This window comes from Salmo salar, unplaced genomic scaffold, assembly GCF_905237065.1.
Source record: "Salmo salar unplaced genomic scaffold, Ssal_v3.1, whole genome shotgun sequence".
Lineage (NCBI taxonomy): Eukaryota > Metazoa > Chordata > Actinopteri > Salmoniformes > Salmonidae > Salmo > Salmo salar.
Genome location: NW_025548161.1, coordinates 170001 through 189745, shown reverse-complemented (window position 1 = coordinate 189745; position 19745 = coordinate 170001). Strand labels below are relative to the sequence as shown.

The window sequence follows — 19745 nt, the reverse complement described above, 5'->3', positions numbered from 1 at the left end:
GGTGTTCCAACAGCTAAATTAGATTCTAGATTCTTCAGCTCTTAGAAGTTATCAGTCTCCAACCTCTTAAGCAGAATTCTATTAGTTGGTGTTCCAACAGCTAAATTATTACCTCAAATGAAGTTAGAGCACTGATTATGCTTTTGAATCCCAAGGAGCACCATTTTGTTTCTCTCCGTCACCCACGCTCACTTTAAACATTTGGATGATAGTTATATAAAAGACATAATTATATCACAGACCCGATTTGCCCTAACGAAAAATGACATGAAAAGCATACATTTGTAAATCCCAAACTCTAAAAGTAATTGTAAAGGTAGATGCAAATGATTTGTGACATTGTGGTTTCAATAAAGAATGTAAACAAGATGTAAACAAGATGCTGTGTTTTTATTTACAGTAATTATCGGTCTCCAACCAGTACTGTAGGAAGTGTAGTACTGTAGTACTGTGGTACTGTAGCAGGTGTAGTACTGTAGTACTGTAATACTGTAGTACTGTAGTACTGTAGCAGGTGTAGTACTGTAATACTGTAGCAGGTGTAGTACTGTAATACTGTAGCAGGTGTAGTACTGCAGGTGTAGTACTGTAGTACTGTAGGAAGTGTAGTACTGTAGTACTGTAGGAAGTGTAGTACTGTAATACTGTAGCAGGTGTAGTACTGTAGTACTGTAGCAGGTGTAGTACTGTAGTACTGTAGCAGGTGTAGTACTGTAATACTGTAGCAGGTGTAGTACTGTAATACTGTAGCAGGTGTAGTACTGTAATACTGTAGCAGGTGTAGTACTGTAATACTGTAGCAGGTGTAGTACTGTAATACTGTAGCAGGTGTAGTACTGTAGTACTGTAATACTGTAGCAGGTGTAGTACTGTAATACTGTAGCAGGTGTAGTACTGTAATACTGTAGCAGGTGTAGTACTGTAGTACTGTAATACTGTAGCAGGTGTAGTACTGTAATACTGTAGCAGGTGTAGTACTGCAGGTGTAGTACTGTAGTACTGTAGGAAGTGTAGTACTGTAATACTGTAGCAGGTGTAGTACTGTAATACTGTAGCAGGTGTAGTACTGTAATACTGTAGCAGGTGTAGTACTGTAGTACTGTAGCAGGTGTAGTACTGTAGTACTGTAGCAGGTGTAGTACTGTAGTACTGTAGCAGGTGTAGTACTGTAATACTGTAGCAGGTGTAGTACTGTAGTACTGTAGCAGGTGTAGTACTGTAGTACTGTAGCAGGTGTAGTACTGTAGTACTGTAGCAGGTGTAGTACTGTAATACTGTAGCAGGTGTAGTACTGTAGTACTGTAGCAGGTGTAGTACTGTAGTACTGTAGCAGGTGTAGTACTGTAGCAGGTGTAGTACTGTAGTACTGTAGCAGGTGTAGTACTGTAGCAGGTGTAGTACTGTAGTACTGTAGCAGGTGTAGTACTGTAGCAGGTGTAGTACTGTAGTACTGTAGTTGGTGTTCCAACAGCTAAATTAGATTCTAGATTCCTCAGCTCTTAGAAGTTATCGGTCTCCAACCTCCCATTCTTAAGGAAAGTTCTGAATAAGTGTTCAAATCAACTGTATTTTTGAAAAAATTCTTATCTGGTTTTCGTGCCACAGCACAGAGACAGCCATAGGTAAAGTGGTAACTTATCTTAGAGCCATGTCACGAGTTTCATAATGAGCGGACCAGCGTGAGTATAGTTCCACATATTTTTAATCTCCGTGAAACAAACAAACAAAACAAAAACAATAACGAACCGTGAAGTCATGACAGGCAACTAAACAAACAACACACAGGTGGGGAAATGGCTACCTAAATATGATCCCCAATCAGTGGCAACGATAAACAGATGCCTCTAATTGGGAACCACATTAGCACCAACATAGAAATAGACATACTAGAACACCCCCTAGTCACACCCTGACCTTCTACACCATAGAGAAACAAGCCAACACAGATGCTAAACAGTTCTCTGTTCTTGTACTATTGGATTTGTCACGTCCTGACTAGCAGAGGGTGTAGTTGTGTAGTATTTTGGTCAGGACGTGGCAGAAGATGTCTGTGTATGTTTGTTCTGGGTTGTATGTTTCTATGTTGGTCTGTGTGGCTCCCGATCAGGGACAGCTGGTTATCGTTGTTCCTGATTGGGAGTCATATATTAGGTGTGTGTTTTTCACTTGGGTTGGTGGGTTGTTGCGCTAGCACTGCTATAATTTTGTATGTATATCCTGTTAGCCTGTCGTGAGTCTTTATTGTTTTTACGTGTTTGCTTCATTCTTTATAATAAAAAGATGAGTATCCACATCCCGCTTGCATTTTGGTCTCATGTTGACGACAGCCGCTACAGGATTTAAGTAATTCGACACTGTTGACTATGATGTCACATGTGGCGTTCCACAATGTTCAATTATGGGTCCGGAACTGTCCAGTTTATATATGTTAACCCTTGGCAGCGTTATCAGAAAGCACAGCATTGATTTTCACTGCTACGCAGATGATACACAACTTTACATTTCATTGGATTTTATCTCCACGGATAAATTATGTATTAGTGACTGTATTAGTGATTTAAATACCTGGATGGTTGTACAGTCGTCTCAAATAAAACTGTGAAGGACCTCGAGCGTTACTCTGGACCCTGATCTCTCTTTTGAAGAACATATCAAGACTGTTTCAAGGACAGCTTTTTTCCATCTACGTAACATTGCAAAAATCAGAAACTTTCTGTCCAAAAATGACGCAGAAAAATTAATCCATGCTTTTGTTACTTCTAGACTGGACTACTGCAATGCTCTACTTTCCGGCTACCCGGATAAAGCACTAAACAAACTTCAGTTAGTGCTAAATACGGCTGCTAGAATCCTGACTAGAACCAAAAAATTTGATCATATTACTCCAGTGCTAGCCTCCCTACACTGGCTTCCTGTTAAGGCAAGGGCTGATTTCAAGGTTTTACTGCTAACCTACAAAGCATTACATGGGCTTGCTCCTACCTATCTTTCCGATTTGGTCCTGCCGTACATACCTACACGTATGCTACGGTCACAAGACGCAGGCCTCCTAATTGTCCCTAGAATTTCTAAGCAAACGGCTGGAGGTAGGGCTTTCTCCTATAGAGCTCCATTTATATGGAATGGTCTGCCTACCAATGTGAGAGACGTAGACTCAGTCTCAACCTTTAAGTCTTTACTGAAGACGTATCTCTTCAGTAGGTCCTATGATTAAGTATAGTCTGGCCCAGGAGTGTGAAGGTGAACGGAAAGGCTGGAGCAACGAACCGCCCTTGCTGTCTCTGCCTTGCCGGTTCCCCTCTTTCCACTGGGATTCTCTGCCTCTAACCCTATTACAGGGGCTGAGTCACTGGCTTACTGGTGTTCTTCCATGCCGTCCATGGGAGGGGTGCGTCACTTGAGTGGGTTGAGTCACTGACGTGGTCTTCCTGTCTGGGTTGGCGCCCCCCTTGGGTTGTGCCATGGCGGAGATCGTTGTGGGCTATACTCGGCCTTGTCTTAGGACGGTAAGTTGGTGGTTGGAGACATCCCTCTAGTGGTGTGGGGCTGTGCTTTGGCAAAGTGGGTGGGGTTATATCCTGCCTGTTTGGCCCTGTCCGGGGTTTCATCGGATGGGGCCACAGTGTCTCCTGATCCCTCCTGTCTCAGCCTCCAGTATTTATGCTGCAGTAGTTTATGTGTCGGGGGCTAGGGTCAGTCTGTTACATCTGGAGTATTTCTCTTGTCTTATCCGGTGTCCTGTGTGTATTTAAATATGCTCTCTCTAATTCTCTCTTTCTCTCTTTCTGTCTTTCTCTCGTAGGACCTGAGCCCTAGGACCATGCCTCAGGACTACCTGGTATGATGACTCCTTGCTGTCCCCAGTCCACCTGGCCGTGCTACTGCTCCAGTTTCAACTGTTCTGCCTGCGGCTATGGAACCCTGACCTGTTCACCGGACGTGCTTGTTGCACCCTCGACAACTACTATGATTATTATTATTTGACCATGCTGGTCATTTATGAACATTTTAACATTTTAACATTTTGACCATGTGCTGTTATAATATCCACCCTGCACAGCCAGAAGAGGACTGGCCACCCCTCATAGCCTGGTTCCTCTCTAGGTTTCTTCCTAGGTTTTTGGCCTTTCTAGGGAGTTTTTCCTAGGGAGTTTTTCCTAGCCACCGTGCTTCTTTCACATGCATTGCTTGCTGTTTGGGGTTTTAGGCTGGGTTTCTGTACAGCACTTTGAGATATCAGCTGATGTACGAAGGGCTATATAAAAATAAATTTGATTTGATACTACAGTACCTGTGGTGTTATAGTGTTATACAGTATTACAGTACCTGTGGTGTTATACAGTACTACAGTACCTGTGGTGTTATAGTGTTATACAGTACTACAGTACCTGTGGTGTTATACAGTACTACAGTACCTGTGGTGTTATAGTGTTATACAGTATTACAGTACCTGTGGTGTTATAGTGTTATACAGTATTACAGTACCTCTGGTGTTATACAGTATTACAGTACCTGTGGTGTTATAGTGTTATACAGTACTACAGTACCTGTGGTGTTATAGTGTTATACAGTATTACAGTACCTGTGGTGTTATACAGTATTACAGTACCTGTGGTGTTATAGTGTTATACAGTACTACAGTACCTGTGGTGTTATAGTGTTATACAGTACTACAGTACCTGTGGTGTTATAGTGTTATTCAGTACTACAGTACCTGTGGTGTTATAGTGTTATACAGTATTACAGTACCTGTGGTGTTATAGTGTTATACAGTATTACAGTACCTGTGGTGTTATAGTGTTATACAGTATTACAGTACCTGTGGTGTTATACAGTATTACATTACCTGTGGTGTTATAGTGTTATTCAGTATTACAGTACCTGTGGTGTTAGTGTTATTCAGTATTACAGTACCTGTGGTGTTACAGTGTTATACAGTATTACAGTACCTGTGGTGTTATACAGTACTACAGTACCTGTGGTGTTATAGTGTTATTCAGTATTACAGTACCTGTGGTGTTATACAGTACTACAGTACCTGTGGTGTTATAGTGTTATACAGTACTACAGTACCTGTGGTGTTATAGTGTTATACAGTACTACAGTACCTGTGGTGTTATACAGTACTACAGTACCTGTGGTGTTATACAGTACTACAGTACCTGTGGTGTTATACAGTATTACAGTACCTGTGGTGTTATAGTGTTATACAGTATTACAGTACCTGTGGTGTTATACAATATTACAGTACCTGTGGTGTTATAGTGTTATACAGTATTACAGTACCTGTGGTGTTACAGTGTTATACAGTATTACAGTACCTGTGGTGTTATACAGTATTACATTACCTGTGGTGTTATAGTGTTATACAGTATTACAGTACCTGTGGTGTTATAGTGTTATACAGTATTACAGTACCTGTGGTGTTATACAGTATTACAGTACCTGTGGTGTTATAGTGTTATTCAGTATTACAGTACCTGTGGTGTTATACAGTACTACAGTACCTGTGGTGTTATAGTGTTATACAGTACTACAGTACCTGTGGTGTTATAGTGTTATACAGTACTACAGTACCTGTGGTGTTATACAGTACTACAGTACCTGTGGTGTTATACAGTACTACAGTACCTGTGGTGTTATAGTGTTATACAGTATTACAGTACCTGTGGTGTTATAGTGTTATACATTATTACAGTACCTGTGGTGTTATACAGTATTACAGTACCTGTGGTGTTATACAGTACTACAGTACCTGTGGTGTTATACAGTACTACAGTACCTGTGGTGTTATAGTGTTATACAGTATTACAGTACCTGTGGTGTTATAGTGTTATACAGTATTACAGTACCTGTGGTGTTATAGTGTTATTCAGTATTACAGTACCTGTGGTGTTATACAGTACTACAGTACCTGTGGTATTATACTGTTATACAGTACTACAGTTCCTGTGGTGTTATAGTGTTATACAGTATTACAGTACCTGTGGTGTTATAGTGTTATACAGTATTACAGTACCTGTGGTGTTATACAGTATTACAGTACCTGTGGTGTTATAGTGTTATTCAGTATTACAGTACCTGTGGTGTTATACAGTACTACAGTACCTGTGGTGTTATAGTGTTATACAGTACTACAGTACCTGTGGTGTTATACAGTACTACAGTACCTGTGGTGTTATAGTGTTATACAGTATTACAGTACCTGTGGTGTTATAGTGTTATACAGTACTACAGTACCTGTGGTGTTATAGTGTTATTCAGGAGTACAGTACCTGTGGTGTTATAGTGTTATACAGTATTACAGTACCTGTGGTGTTATAGTGTTATACAGTACTACAGTACCTGTGGTGTTATAGTGTTATACAGTATTACAGTACCTGTGATGTTAGTGTTATTCAGTACTACAGTACCTGTGGTGTTATACAGTATTTCAGTACCTGTGGTGTTATACAGTATTACAGTACCTGTGGTGTTATAGTGTTATACAGTACTACAGTACCTGTGGTGTTATAGTGTTATACAGTATTACAGTACCTGTGGTGTTATAGTGTTATACAGTACTACAGTACCTGTGGTGTTATAGTGTTATACAGTATTACAGTACCTGTGGTGTTATTCAGTACTACAGTACCTGTGGTGTTATAGTGTTATTCAGTACTACAGTACCTGTGGTGTTATAGTGTTATACAGTATTACAGTACCTGTGGTGTTATACAGTACTACAGTACCTGTGGTGTTATAGTGTTATTCAGTACTACAGTTCCTGTGGTGTTATTCAGTACTACAGTACCTGTGGTGTTATAGTGTTATTCAGTACTACAGTACCTGTGGTGTTATAGTGTTATTCAGTACTACAGTACCTGTGGTGTTATAGTGTTATTCAGTACTACAGTACCTGTGGTGTTATAGTGTTATACAGTATTACAGTACCTGTGGTGTTATACAGTACTACAGTACCTGTGGTGTTATAGTGTTATTCAGTACTACAGTTCCTGTGGTGTTATTCAGTACTACAGTACCTGTGGTGTTATAGTGTTATTCAGTACTACAGTACCTGTGGTGTTATAGTGTTATACAGTACTACAGTACCTGTGGTGTTGTAGTGTTATTCAGTACTACAGTACCTGTGGTGTTATAGTGTTATTCAGTATTACAGTACCTGTGGTGTTATAGTGTTATTCAGTACTACAGTACCTGTGGTGTTATAGTGTTATACAGTACTACAGTACCTGTGGTGTTGTAGTGTTATACAGTACTACAGTACCTGTGGTGTTATAGTGTTATACAGTACTACAGTACCTGTGGTGTTGGAGGTCTTCACTGCAGAGTAGACTGGATCAGCTCCTGGAGACTTCTCTGGAGGAGACGAGACAATGGGTTAAAGACATAAAGACACTGTACTGTGTGTGTGTGTGTGTGTGTGTGTGTGTGTGTGTGTGTGTGTGTGTGTGTGTGTGTGTGTGTGTGTGTGTGTGTGTGTGTGTCTGTGTGTGTGTACCTCTCCTTCTCCTGGGTTCTGGGTCCTGTGTGATTCTGACGTCAGCATAGGTAACATCTCTGGGTTCAGCTGCTACATGTTTGTTCCTCTTCTTGCAGAACAGGACCAGTAGAATGATCAGAGAGATGGCGAGAGCAGCCACCAACCCAGAGACAGACAGAGGGAGGATGAGAGAGGAGGGGAGGAGAGAGGAGGGAGGAGAGGAGGATGAGGTAGAGCCCCCATCTTGAAAAACACCAGAGGAAACGACAGTAAATAGTTATAATCAATCTGACTAATATTTTCGAATTAGACATACAGTACCAATCAAAAGTTTGGACACACCTACTCATTCACGGGTTTTTCTTTATTTTTACTATTTTCTACATTGTAGAATAATAGTGAAGACAGAACTATGAAAAACTATGAAATACACATATGGAATCATGTAGTAACCAAAAAGTGTTAAACAAATTAAAATATATTTTATATTTGAGATTCTTCAAAGAAGCCACCCTTTGCCTTGATTACAATTTTTTCACACTCTTGGCATTCTCTTAACCAGCTTCATGAGGTAGTCACCTGGAATGCATTTCAATTAACAGGTGTGCCTTGTTAAAAGTTAATTTGTTAAATTTCTTTCCTTCTTAATGCGTTTGAGCCAATCAGTTGTGTTGTGACAAGGTAGGGGTGGTATACAGAAGATAGCCCTATTTGGTAAAATACCAAGTCCATATTATGGCAAGAACAGCTCAGATAAGCAAAGAGAAACAACAGTCCATCATTACTTTAAGACATGAAGGTCAGTCAAATCTGGAATTTTTTCAAATACTTTGAAAGATTCTTCAAGTGGAGTTGCAAAAGACCATCAAGCACAATGATGAAACTGTCTCTCATGAGGACCGCCACAGGAAAGGAAGACCCAGAGTTACCTCTGCTGCAGAGGACAAGTTCATTAGAGTTACCAGCCTCAGAAATTGCTGCCCAAATAAATGCTTCACAAAGTTCAAGTAACAGACACATCTCAACATCAACTGTTCAGAGGAGACAGAGTGAAACAGGCCTTCATGATAGAATTGCTGCAAAGAAACCACTACTAAAGGACACCAATAAGAGGAAGAGGCTTGCTTGGACCAAAAACACGAGCAATGGACATTAGACCGGTGAAAATCTGTCCTTTGGTCTGATGAGTCCAAATTTGAGATTTTTGTGAGACGTAAAATTAGTGGAACGAATGATCTCCGCATGTGCATTTCCCACCGTGAAGCATGGAGGAGGAGGTGTGATGGTGTGGGGGTGCTTTGCTGGTGACATTGTCTAGGATTTATTTAGAATTCAAGGCACACTTAACCAGCATGGCCACCACAGCATTCTGCAGCGATACACTTAATGGGACTATCATTTGTTTTTCAACAGGACAATGACATAAAGCACACCTCCAGGCTGTGTAAGGGCTATTTGACCAAGAAGGAGAGTGATGGAAAGCTGCATCAGATGACCTGGCCTCCACAATCAACGGACCTCAACCCCATTGAGATGGTTTGGGATGAGTTGGAACGCAGAGTAAAGGAAAAGCTGCCAACAAGTGCCCAGCATATGAACTCCTTCCCACATATTCCTCAAGAAGCTGGTAGAGAGAATGCCAAGAGTGTGCAAAGCTGTCATGAAGGCAAAGAGTGGCTACTTTGAAGAATCTCAAATATAAAGTATATTTTGATTTGTCTAACCTGTTAGGGCTAGGGGGCAGTATTTACACCGCCGGATAAAAAACGTACCCGATTTAATCTGGTTACCACTCCTACCCAGTAACTAGAATATGCATATACTTATTACATATGGATAGAAAACACCCTAAAGTTTCTAAAACTGTTTGAATGGTGTCTGTGAGTATAACAGAACTCATTTGGCAGGCAAAAACCTGACAAAGTTTCATGCAGGAAGTGGCCTGTCTGACAAGGTGTCGTTCTTCTTGTCTCTGTTTATTGAAGAGTGAGGATCTTAGCTGTCCCGTGACACTTCCTACGGCTGCCATAGGCTCTCAGAAGGCGGCAAAATGCAGAATCGTGGCTTTGCAGGCTCTGGCTGAAAAAAAGTAGCGCGTTTGGGTAGTGGCTGGTTACAGTACTGTGAGACTCAGGCTCGTGCCCGCGTCGACCGAAAGCTGTGTTTTCTTTCCTCTGTTTACCTAAATGGACATTCCCGGTCGGAATATTATCGCTTTTTTACGAGAAAAATGGCATAAAAATGGATTTTAAACAGCGGTTGACATGCTTCGAAGTACGGTAATGGAATATTTAGATTTTTTTGTCACGAATTGCGCCATGCGCGCGACCCTGATTTACCATTTCAGATAGTGTCTGGGACGCACCAACAAAAGGCCGCTATTCGGATATAACGATGGATTATTTTGGACCAAACCAACATTTGTTATTGAAGTAGCAGTCCTGGGAGTGCATTCTGACGAAGACAACAAAAGGTAATCAAACTTTTATAATAGTAAATCTGATATTGGTGAGTGCTAAACTTGGTCGGGTGTCTAAATAGCTAGCCCGTGATGCCTGGGCTATGTACTTAGAATATTGCAAAATGTGCTTTCACCAAAAAGCTATTTTAAAATCGGACATATCGAGTGCATAGAGGAGTTCTGTATCTATAATTCTTAAAATAATTGTTATGCTTTTTGTGAACGTTTATCGTGAGTAATTTAGTAAATTGTTAGCGAATTCCCCGGAAGTTTGCGGGGGGTATGCTAGTTCTGAACGTCACATGCTAATGTAAAAAGCTGGTTTTTGATATAAATATGAACTTGATTGAACAAAACATACATGCATGTATTGTATAACATAATGTCCTAGGGTTGTCATCTGATGAAGATCATCAAAGGTTAGTGCTGCATTTAGCTGTCTTCTGGGTTTTTGTGACATTATATGCTAGCTTGAAAAATGGGTGTCTGATTATTTCTGGCTTGGTACTCTGCTGACATAATCTAATATTTTGCTTTCGTTGTAAAGCCTTTTTTAAATCGGACAGTGTGGTTAGATTAACGAGAGTCTTGTCTTTAAATAGCTGTAAAATAGTCATATGTTTGAGAAATTGAAGTAATAGCATTTCAAAGGTTTTGAAAATCGCGCCACAGGATTCAACTGGCTGTTACGTAGGTGGGACGAATTCGTCCCGCCTAGCCCAGAGAGGTTAACACTTGTTTGGTTACTACATGATTCCATATGTGTTATTTCATAATTGTGATGTCTTCACTATTATTCTAGAAAATAGTAAAAAATAAAGAAAAACCCTTGAATGAGTAGGTGTGTCCAACTTTTTACTGGTACTGTATGTATTGGGTCTAATGACCAAGCGAGAACACAAATTATTATGAATATATTATGAATATAACGTATCAAACTTAACAGTGTAAAGAAGAACCATATAATCTGAATGTCAAGGTTTCTCATATTCTCACCTGTCACAGTCATCCAGCTCTCTGGTGATTCTCCTTCAGAGTTGGTACACTTGTAGAGTCCTTCATCTGACTTGGATACTGCAGGGATGGTCATCTCTCCTGTAGTCTCAGCCCTGATGAGGGATCCATCTTTGTAGAAAATAGCTGTGAGGTCAGAGCGAGTTCCCTGATATCTGCAGCGCAGAGTCACAGAATCTCCCCCAGTCACAGGAAGGGCAGGGCTCTCCAGGATCACAGCACCAGCTGTATATAATATATAAACATCATATATAAACAGGTCTCTCCAGGATCACAGCACCAGCTGTATATAATATATAAACATCATATATAAACAGGTCTCTCCAGGATCACAGCACCAGCTGTATATAATATATACATATCATATATAAACAGGGCTCTCCAGGATCACAGCTCCAGCTGTATATAATATATAAACATAATATATAAACAGGTCTCTCCAGGATCACAGCACCAGCTGTATATAATATATAAACATCATATATAAACAGGGCTCTCCAGGATCACAGCTCCAGCTGTATATAATATATAAACATCATATATAAACATAACATCAGCTATCTGAAACCAAATGAACCACTAAACACTATAATGTTAGTAGATGGTGTTTGTGGACATACCATGTACTGTGATGTTGACAGCATTGCTGTGTTCTCCAGACCCAAACTCACACCAGTACACTCCACTGTCTGATAGTATTAGCGACACGATGCATGAAGACCATTGTTGTTTCCCCCAGTCAGTACTACACTCTGAAAGGATTCCTCTCTCTGTGTTCCTCACCACTCTCCATCCAGTAGAGTTCCCCTGAACCTCACAGCTCAGAGAGACAGACTCTAATTTAAAGAACTGAGATCTGTCAGGACTGACACTCAGAGAGGCTGGATTAAAGAGAACTGAGAAAGAGAGAGAGAGAGAAAGAGAAAGATACGTAGAGAGGTTTAGTCTGATAGCTATGCAATATTGAAATATATTCCACAGCTGAGTCTGTATCAAGTCGGAGTTCAACTTTAATTAGTGATTTGTTCAACCAGTCTACACGCTTCCGGGTGCTGGAGCAAGTAGTCGTGCTGTACCTCACGCATTACATTTAATTTCATTACATTACATTTCATTACAACGGAACGATTTGATTAGTGTATTGTTAGCTAGCTACATAGTTGTCTCTGCTGTCTTTGTATCAAGGATAAAGGTGTAGCTTTGAGAAACTAACAAGGTTAGCTAGCCAGCTGCATTCGTTCATTCGCGCCGTTTTCGAAACGGCGTCAACAACATCACAGCCACTGCTTGCTAGCCAACTTTACCAATTAGCAGTATTGCAGAAACTATATACATTACAACGGAACGATTTGACTAGTGTAATGTAACATAGTTGTCTTTGTATCAAGATAAAGGCGTAGTACAGAGTAACTATCGAGGTTAGGTAGCCAGCTACATTCTCTAACATAGTCAACAACGCACCCCCTGCTAGCTAGCTAACCCTACCAGCTAGTTGTATCTTTTTTAGTCTATAAGATTTTTGCAACGTAAACTTAACTTTCTGAACATTCGAGATGTGTAGGCCACTTGTGTAGCTAGCAGGACTGACTTTGTGTTAGCTAGCCAACGTTTAATTCCTTCTGCGTTATGAACTAGACACGGACACGAATGATCCATTGGTAGCTTGTTGTAACCAAGTATTGGTGCTAACCGTGTGTTATAGGATGCTAGCATGCTAGTTAGCTAGTTAGCTACGGCGTCATAGGACACAGTGCACTAGGTGGGTTTTCACGGAAGAATACTGTACCAAGTTATCTAGTGGAATAAACTAAGTTTGAGCCTATTCCTGGAAACATTGAACCACTGTAGTTTACATCAATTATAATTTCTAGTGGAAGCTAGGAAAGTTATATTTTAGTGTTTCAGTGAAAGGTTAGTGAGGGAGGCCCTGCTCTCTCGCTTCCCCAGTTGTTTAGTTAATTTTCATGCCAATCTCCTTTGCATTAGCGTAGCCTCTCCTGTAGCCTATCAACTATGTGTCAGTCTATCCCTGTTCTCTAACCCTCTGCACAGGCCAAACAAACGCTTCACACCGCGTGGCCGCTGCCACTCTAACCTGGTGGTCCCAGCGCGCACGACCCACGTGGAGTTCCAGGTCTCCGGCAGCCTCTGGAACTGCCGGTCTGCGGCCAACAAGGCAGAGTTCATCTCAGCCTATGCTACCCTCCAGTCCCTCGACTTCTTGGCCATGACGGAAACATGGATTACCACAGAAAACACTGCTACTCCTACTGCTCTCTCCTCATCTGACCACGTGTTCTCGCACACCCCGAGAGCATCTGGTCAGCGGGGTGGTGGCACTGGAATCCTCATCTCTCCCAAGTGGACATTCTCTCTTTCTCCTCTGACCCATCTGTCTATCTCCTCCTTTGAATTCCATGCTGTCACAATCACTAGCCCATTCAAGCTTAACATCCTTACCATTTATCGCCCTCCAGGTTCCCTTGGAGAGTTCATCAATGAGCTTGACGCCTGGATAAGTTCCTTTCCTGAGGATGGCTCACCTCTCACAGTTCTGGGTGATTTTAACCTCCCTACGTCTACCTTTGACTCATTTCTCTCTGCCTCCTTCTTTCCACTCCTCTCCTCTTTTGACCTCACCCTCTCACCGTCCCCCCCCTACTCACAAGGCTTGACCTTATCTTCACTAGATGCTGTTCTTCTACTAATCTCACTGCAACTCCCCTCCAAGTCTCCGATCACTACCTTGTATCCTTTTCCCTCTCGCTCTCCTCCAACACTACTCACTCTGCCCCTACTCAGATGGTATTGCGCCGTCGCAACCTTCGCTCTCTCTCTCCTCTTCCATCCTATCATCTCTTCCCTCTGCTCAATCCTTCTCCGACCAATCTCCTGATTCTGCCTCCTCAAACCTCCTCTCCTCCCTTTCTGCATCCTTTGACTCTCTATGTCCCCTATCCTCCCGGCCGGCTCGGTCCTCCCCTCCTGCTCCGTGGCTTGACGACTCATTGCGAGCTCACAGAACAGGGCTCCGGGCAGTCGAGCGGAAATGGAGGAAAACTAGCCTCCCTGCGGACCTGGCATCTTTTCACTCCCTCCTCTCTACATTTTCCTCCTCTGTCTCTGCTGCTAAAGCCACTTTCTACCACTCTAACTTCCAAGCATCTGCCTCTAACCCTAGGAAGCTCTTTGCCACCTTCTCCTCCCTCCTGAATCCTCCTCCCCCTCCCCCCCCTCCTCCCTCTCTGCGGATGACTTCGTCAACCATTTTGAAAAGAAGGTCGACAACATCCGATCCTCGTTTGATAAGTCAAACGACACCGCTGGTCCTGCTCACACTGCCCTACCCTGTGCTTTGACCTCTTTCTCCCCTCTCTCTCCAGATGAAATCTTCCGTCTTGTGACGGCCGGCCGCCCATCAACCTGCCCGCTTGACCCTATCCCCTCCTCTCTTCTCCTGACCATTTCCGGAGACCTTCTCCCTTACCTCACCTCGCTCATCAACTCATCCTTGAACTCTGGCTACGTCCCTTCCGTCTTCAAGAGAGCGAGAGTTGCACCCCTTCTCAAAAAACCTACACTCAATCCCTCCGACGTCAACAACTACAGACCAGTATCCCTTCTTTCTTTTCTCTCCAAAACTCTTGAACGTGCCGTCCTTGGCCAGCTCTCCTGCTATCTCTCTCAGAATGACCTTCTTGATCCAAATCAGTCAGGTTTCAAGGCTGGTCATTCAACTGAGACTGCTCTTCTCTGTGTCACGGAGGCTCTCCGCACTGCTAAAGCTAACTCTCTCTCCTCTGTTCTCATCCTTCTAGACCTATCTGCTGCCTTTGATACTGTGAACCATCAGATCCTCCTCTCCACCCTCTCCAAGTTGGGCATCTCCGGCGCGGCTCACTCTTGGATTGCTTCCTACCTGACAGGTCGCTCCTACCAGGTGGTGTGGCGAGAATCCGTCTCCGCACCACGTGCTCTCACCACTAGGCCCTCTCCTATTCTCGCTATACACCAAGTCACTTGGCTCTGTCATATCCTCACATGCTCTCTCCTATCATTGCTACGCAGACGACACACAATTAATCTTCTCCTTTCCCCCTTCTGACAACCAGGTGGCGAATCGCATCTCTGCATGTCTGGCAGACATATCAGTGTGGATGACGGATCACCACCTCAAGCTGAACCTCGACAAGACGGAGCTGCTCTTCCTCCCGGGGAAGGACTGCCCTTTCCATGATCTCGCCATCACGGTGGACAACTCCATTGTGTCCTCCTCCCAGAGTGCTAAGAGCCTCGGCGTGACCCTGGACAACACCCTGTCGTTCTCCGCTAACATCAAGGCGGTGACCCGATCCTGTAGGTTCATGCTATACAACATTTGCAGAGTACGACCCTGCCTTACACAGGAAGCGGCGCAGGTCCTAATCCAGGCACTTGTCATCTCCCGTCTGGATTACTGCAACTCGCTGCTGGCGGGGCTCCCTGCCTGTGCCATTAAACCCCTACAACTCATCCAGAACGCCGCAGCCCGTCTGGTGTTCAACCTTCCCAAGTTCTCTCACGTCACCCCGCTCCTCCGCACACTCCACTGGCTTCCAGTTGAAGCTCGCATCCGCTACAAGACCATGGTACTTGCCTACGGAGCTGTGAGGGGAACGGCACCTCCGTACCTTCAGGCTCTGATCAGGCCCTACACCCAAACAAGGGCACTGCGTTCATCCACCGCTGGCCTGATGGCCCCCCTACCTCTGCGGAAGCACAGTTCCCGCTCAGCCCAGTCAAAACTGTTCGCTGCTCCTGCACCCCAATGGTGGAACAAGCTCCCTCACGACGCCAGGACAGCGGAGTCAATCACCACCTTCCGGAGACACCTGAAACCCCACCACTTCAAGGAATACCTGGGATAGGATAAAGTAATCCTTCTAACCCCCCCCCCCCCCCTTAAAAGATTTAGATGCACTATTGTAAAGTGGTTGTTCCACTGGATATCATAAGGTGAATGCACCAATCTGTAAGTCGCTCTGGATAAGAGCGTCTGCTAACTGATATAAATGTACACCAGATTCAGATTGACTCCCCAGGATCACAGCTCCAGCTATATATAATATATAAACATCATAAATAAACAGGTCTCTCCAGGATCACAGCTCCAGCTGTATATAATATATAAACATCATATATAAACAGGTCTCTCCAGGATCACAGCACCAGCTGTATATAATATATAAACATCATATATAAACAGGTCTCTCCAGGATCACAGCACCAGCTGTATATAATATATAAACATCATATATAAACAGGTCTCTCCAGGATCACAGCTCCAGCTGTATATAATATATAAACATCATATATAAACAGGTCTCTCCAGGATCACAGCTCCAGCTGTATATAATATATAAACATCATATATAAACAGGTCTCTCCAGGATCACAGCACCAGCTGTATATAATATATAAACATCATATATAAACAGGGCTCTCCAGGATCACAGCTCCAGCTGTATATAATATATAAACATCATATATAAACAGGTCTCTCCAGGATCACAGCTCCAGCTGTATATAATATATAAACATAATATATAAACATAACATCAGCTTATCTGAAACCAGATGAACCACTAAACACTATAATGTTAGTAGATGGTGTTTGTGGACATACCAGGTACTGTGATGTTGACAGCATTGCTGTGTTCTCCAGACCCAAACTCACACCAGTACACTCCACTGTCTGATGGTATTAGTGATACAATGCATGAAGACCCTTGTTGTTTTCCCCAGTCAGTACTACACTCTGAAAGGATTCCTCTCGATGTGTTCCTCACCACTCTCCACCTAGCAGAGTTCCCCTGAACCTCACAGCTCAGAGAGACAGCTCAGAGAGACAGACTCATTTTCAAAGAACTGAGATCAGTCAGGACTGACAATCAGAGATGCTGGAAGAGCGAAATCTGAGAGAGAGAGAGAGAGAGAGAGAGAGATGCATTGTCTAAGTAAATTATAAAATATTCTGAAAGAGATGCTGAAACACAGCAGGGAGAGGCTATTCTCTAGCTGTCTAACCTGATGAGGGTAGAATACTATCCTAACCACAAGGCTACATGCTGCCCCTTTGTAATTCTTGGGACAGCGTAGGGTAGGTAGTTAGGGTCAGTGTTGGGTAGTTAATAGATATTGTGGTATATGCAGTGTTCTCTGTAATTATTGGGACAAATTCCATTTCCACAGAGGGTTCTACCTGGAACCAAAAAGGGTTCTCGAAAAACCCTTTTGGAACCTTTTTTCAAAGTGTCATAGAAAAACAGGGAAGAAATGCTATGGATGAGGTGACTAGAGAATGAGCAGGACTTCCTTCTCCAAATATGACTCAGAGGTATATATGTCCTGAAATGTAATAAAAAATATACTTTCCTATTATAAAGAAGAATTGAAGCAATTCTTCAACTACCTGCTCTGGAGAAAATCTGCGTTTTGTTTGGTGAAAACGCAGAGACAGTAGATCTAGCTGGTCTGTCATAAGATAACAGAGACAGTAAATCTATCTCCAGATTATGTCCTGGTCAGTTATAATCTAATATCCATAGCTCCCACCATGTCATGAGCCCTTGTAGATTACATTTAATTGTTGCTCAAACATTTTGCTTATTTATGTAATACTTCATATACAGTTAACAATCACAAAGCCGCAGGGCCAGACGGATTACCAGGATGTGTACTCAGAGCATGCGCTGACAAACTTGTGTCTCACTGACATTTATAACCTCTCCTTGGCTGAGTCTGTAATACCAACATGAGAGTTGAGCCAATAACCGAAAGATTGCTGGATCAAATCCCCTGAGCTGACAAGGTAAAAATCTGTCGTTCTGCCCCTGAACAAAGCAGTTAACCCACTGTTCCCCAGTAGTCATTTTAAATAAGATTGTTTTTAAAAACTTCTGGACGCTACAATCCCGTTAAGCGGCATCGATTTTTGTTAAAAATCAGAGCGCCGTATTCAAAACCACAAATCTAATAATTTCTATTTATCAAACATCTTTGAGATGTTACACCGTTACACCGTTTTATAGATACACTATAACTTCAATTTCTCAAACATATGACTATTTTACACCGTCTTTTACACCTCTCCTGAATCGAACCACGTTGTCCAATTTCAAAAAGGCTTTACAGCAAAAGCAAAACATTATATTATGTGAGGAGAGTACATCGACACAAATAACCACACCGTCATTTTCCGACCAACCACATGCATCACAAATACCCAAAACACAGCTAAATGAAGCACTAACCTTTGACAATCTTCATCAGATGACACTCCCAGGACATCATGTTACACAATACATGCATTCTTTTGTTCTATCAACTTCATATTTATATATAAAAACAGCATTTTATATCAGCGTGATGTTCAGAAAATATTTTCCCTTCAACACCGCCGGTGAATCAGCTCTACAATTTACTAAAATACTATTCGAAAACGTTGGTAAAATATAATATTGTCATTCAAAAAATTATAGATTAACATCTCGTGAATGCCACCGCATTTACAGATTTTAAAAATAACTTTACTGGGAAATCACACTTTGCAATAAACGAGGTGCTATGCTCAGAAAAATAGGCGATACAGGTTAGCGCCATCTTGGAACCATCTAAAATCAAATATACTATTGTAAATATTCCCTTACCTTTGATTATCTTCATCAGAAGGCACTTCCAGGAATCCCAGGTCCACAACAAATGTTGTTTTGTTTGAAAAAGTTAATCATTTATGTCCAAATAGCTCCTTCTTGTTAGCGCGTTCAGAAGGCTACTCAAAATGTACAAAGTGCATGGAACATGTCGCCACAAAAGTACAAAAAAAATGATTTACGTTCGTTCAAACATGTCAAACATTGTATAACATAAATCTTTAGGGCCTTTTTCAATCAGAACTTCAATAATATTCAAGGCGGATGATTGCATTGTCTTATAAAACGTTTCGGAACGAAACAGTCCCCACATGCATGCGTGTCATAGTAGTAATGGCCTTCCCCTTATGACAAACTTTCCAGGCATCTCGTTCGGTCAGTTTGTACCGGAGAAGACTCAAACTACTTTGTAAAGACTGTTGACATCTAGTGGAAGCCTTAGGAAGTGCTAAATGAGTAACCAGTCCCTGTGTGGTTCAATGGCAAAGGCTTGAAAGTGATTCCACACATCAGATTTCCACTTCCTGTTAGGATTTGTCTCAGGGTTTTGACTGCCATATGAGTTCTGTTATACTTACTGACACCATTCAAACAGTTTTAGAAACTTGAGTGTTTTCTATCCAAATCTAATAATAAAAATATTAATATGGGCACATATTTTTTTCAAAATTCTCAATACTGTCCCCTGGCCTTAAGTAGCTGTAAGAGGTTATTAACTGACTTGCCTAGTTAATAATAAAAAATATAGCCATTGAAAGGCTCACATCAACACCATTATCCCAGAAACCCTACTCCAATTTGCATACCGCCCCAATAGATCCACAGATGACGCATTCTCTATTACACTCCACACTGCCCTTTCACACCTGGACAAAAGGATAACTTATGTGAGAATGCTATTCATTGACTACAGCTCAGCGTTCAACACCATAGTGCCGTCAAAGCTCATCTCTAAGCTAAGGACTCTGGGACTAAACACCTCCCCTCTGCAACTGGATCCTGGACTTCCTGACGGGCCGCCCCCAGGTGGTAAGGGTAGGCAACAACACATCTGCCATGCTGACCCTCAACACAGGGGCCCCTCAGGGGTGAGTGC

The 19745-nt window shown here is 42.3% G+C and overlaps 1 protein-coding gene across 1 annotated transcript in view; it reads right to left on the bottom strand.

The window, feature by feature from the left end:
- Positions 1 to 19745, bottom strand: part of LOC123724023 (low affinity immunoglobulin gamma Fc region receptor II) — a 36285-nt gene that overhangs the window by 5782 nt on the left and 10758 nt on the right. Inside the window, exons 3-6 of the mRNA XM_045711978.1 lie at positions 11579 to 11854; positions 10941 to 11183; positions 7502 to 7726; positions 7303 to 7359 (exon numbers count right to left, since the gene is read on the bottom strand). Coding sequence (XP_045567934.1) covers positions 7303 to 7359; positions 7502 to 7726; positions 10941 to 11183; positions 11579 to 11854 — 801 coding nt within the window. The remainder of the gene's footprint in view (positions 1 to 7302; positions 7360 to 7501; positions 7727 to 10940; positions 11184 to 11578; positions 11855 to 19745) is intronic.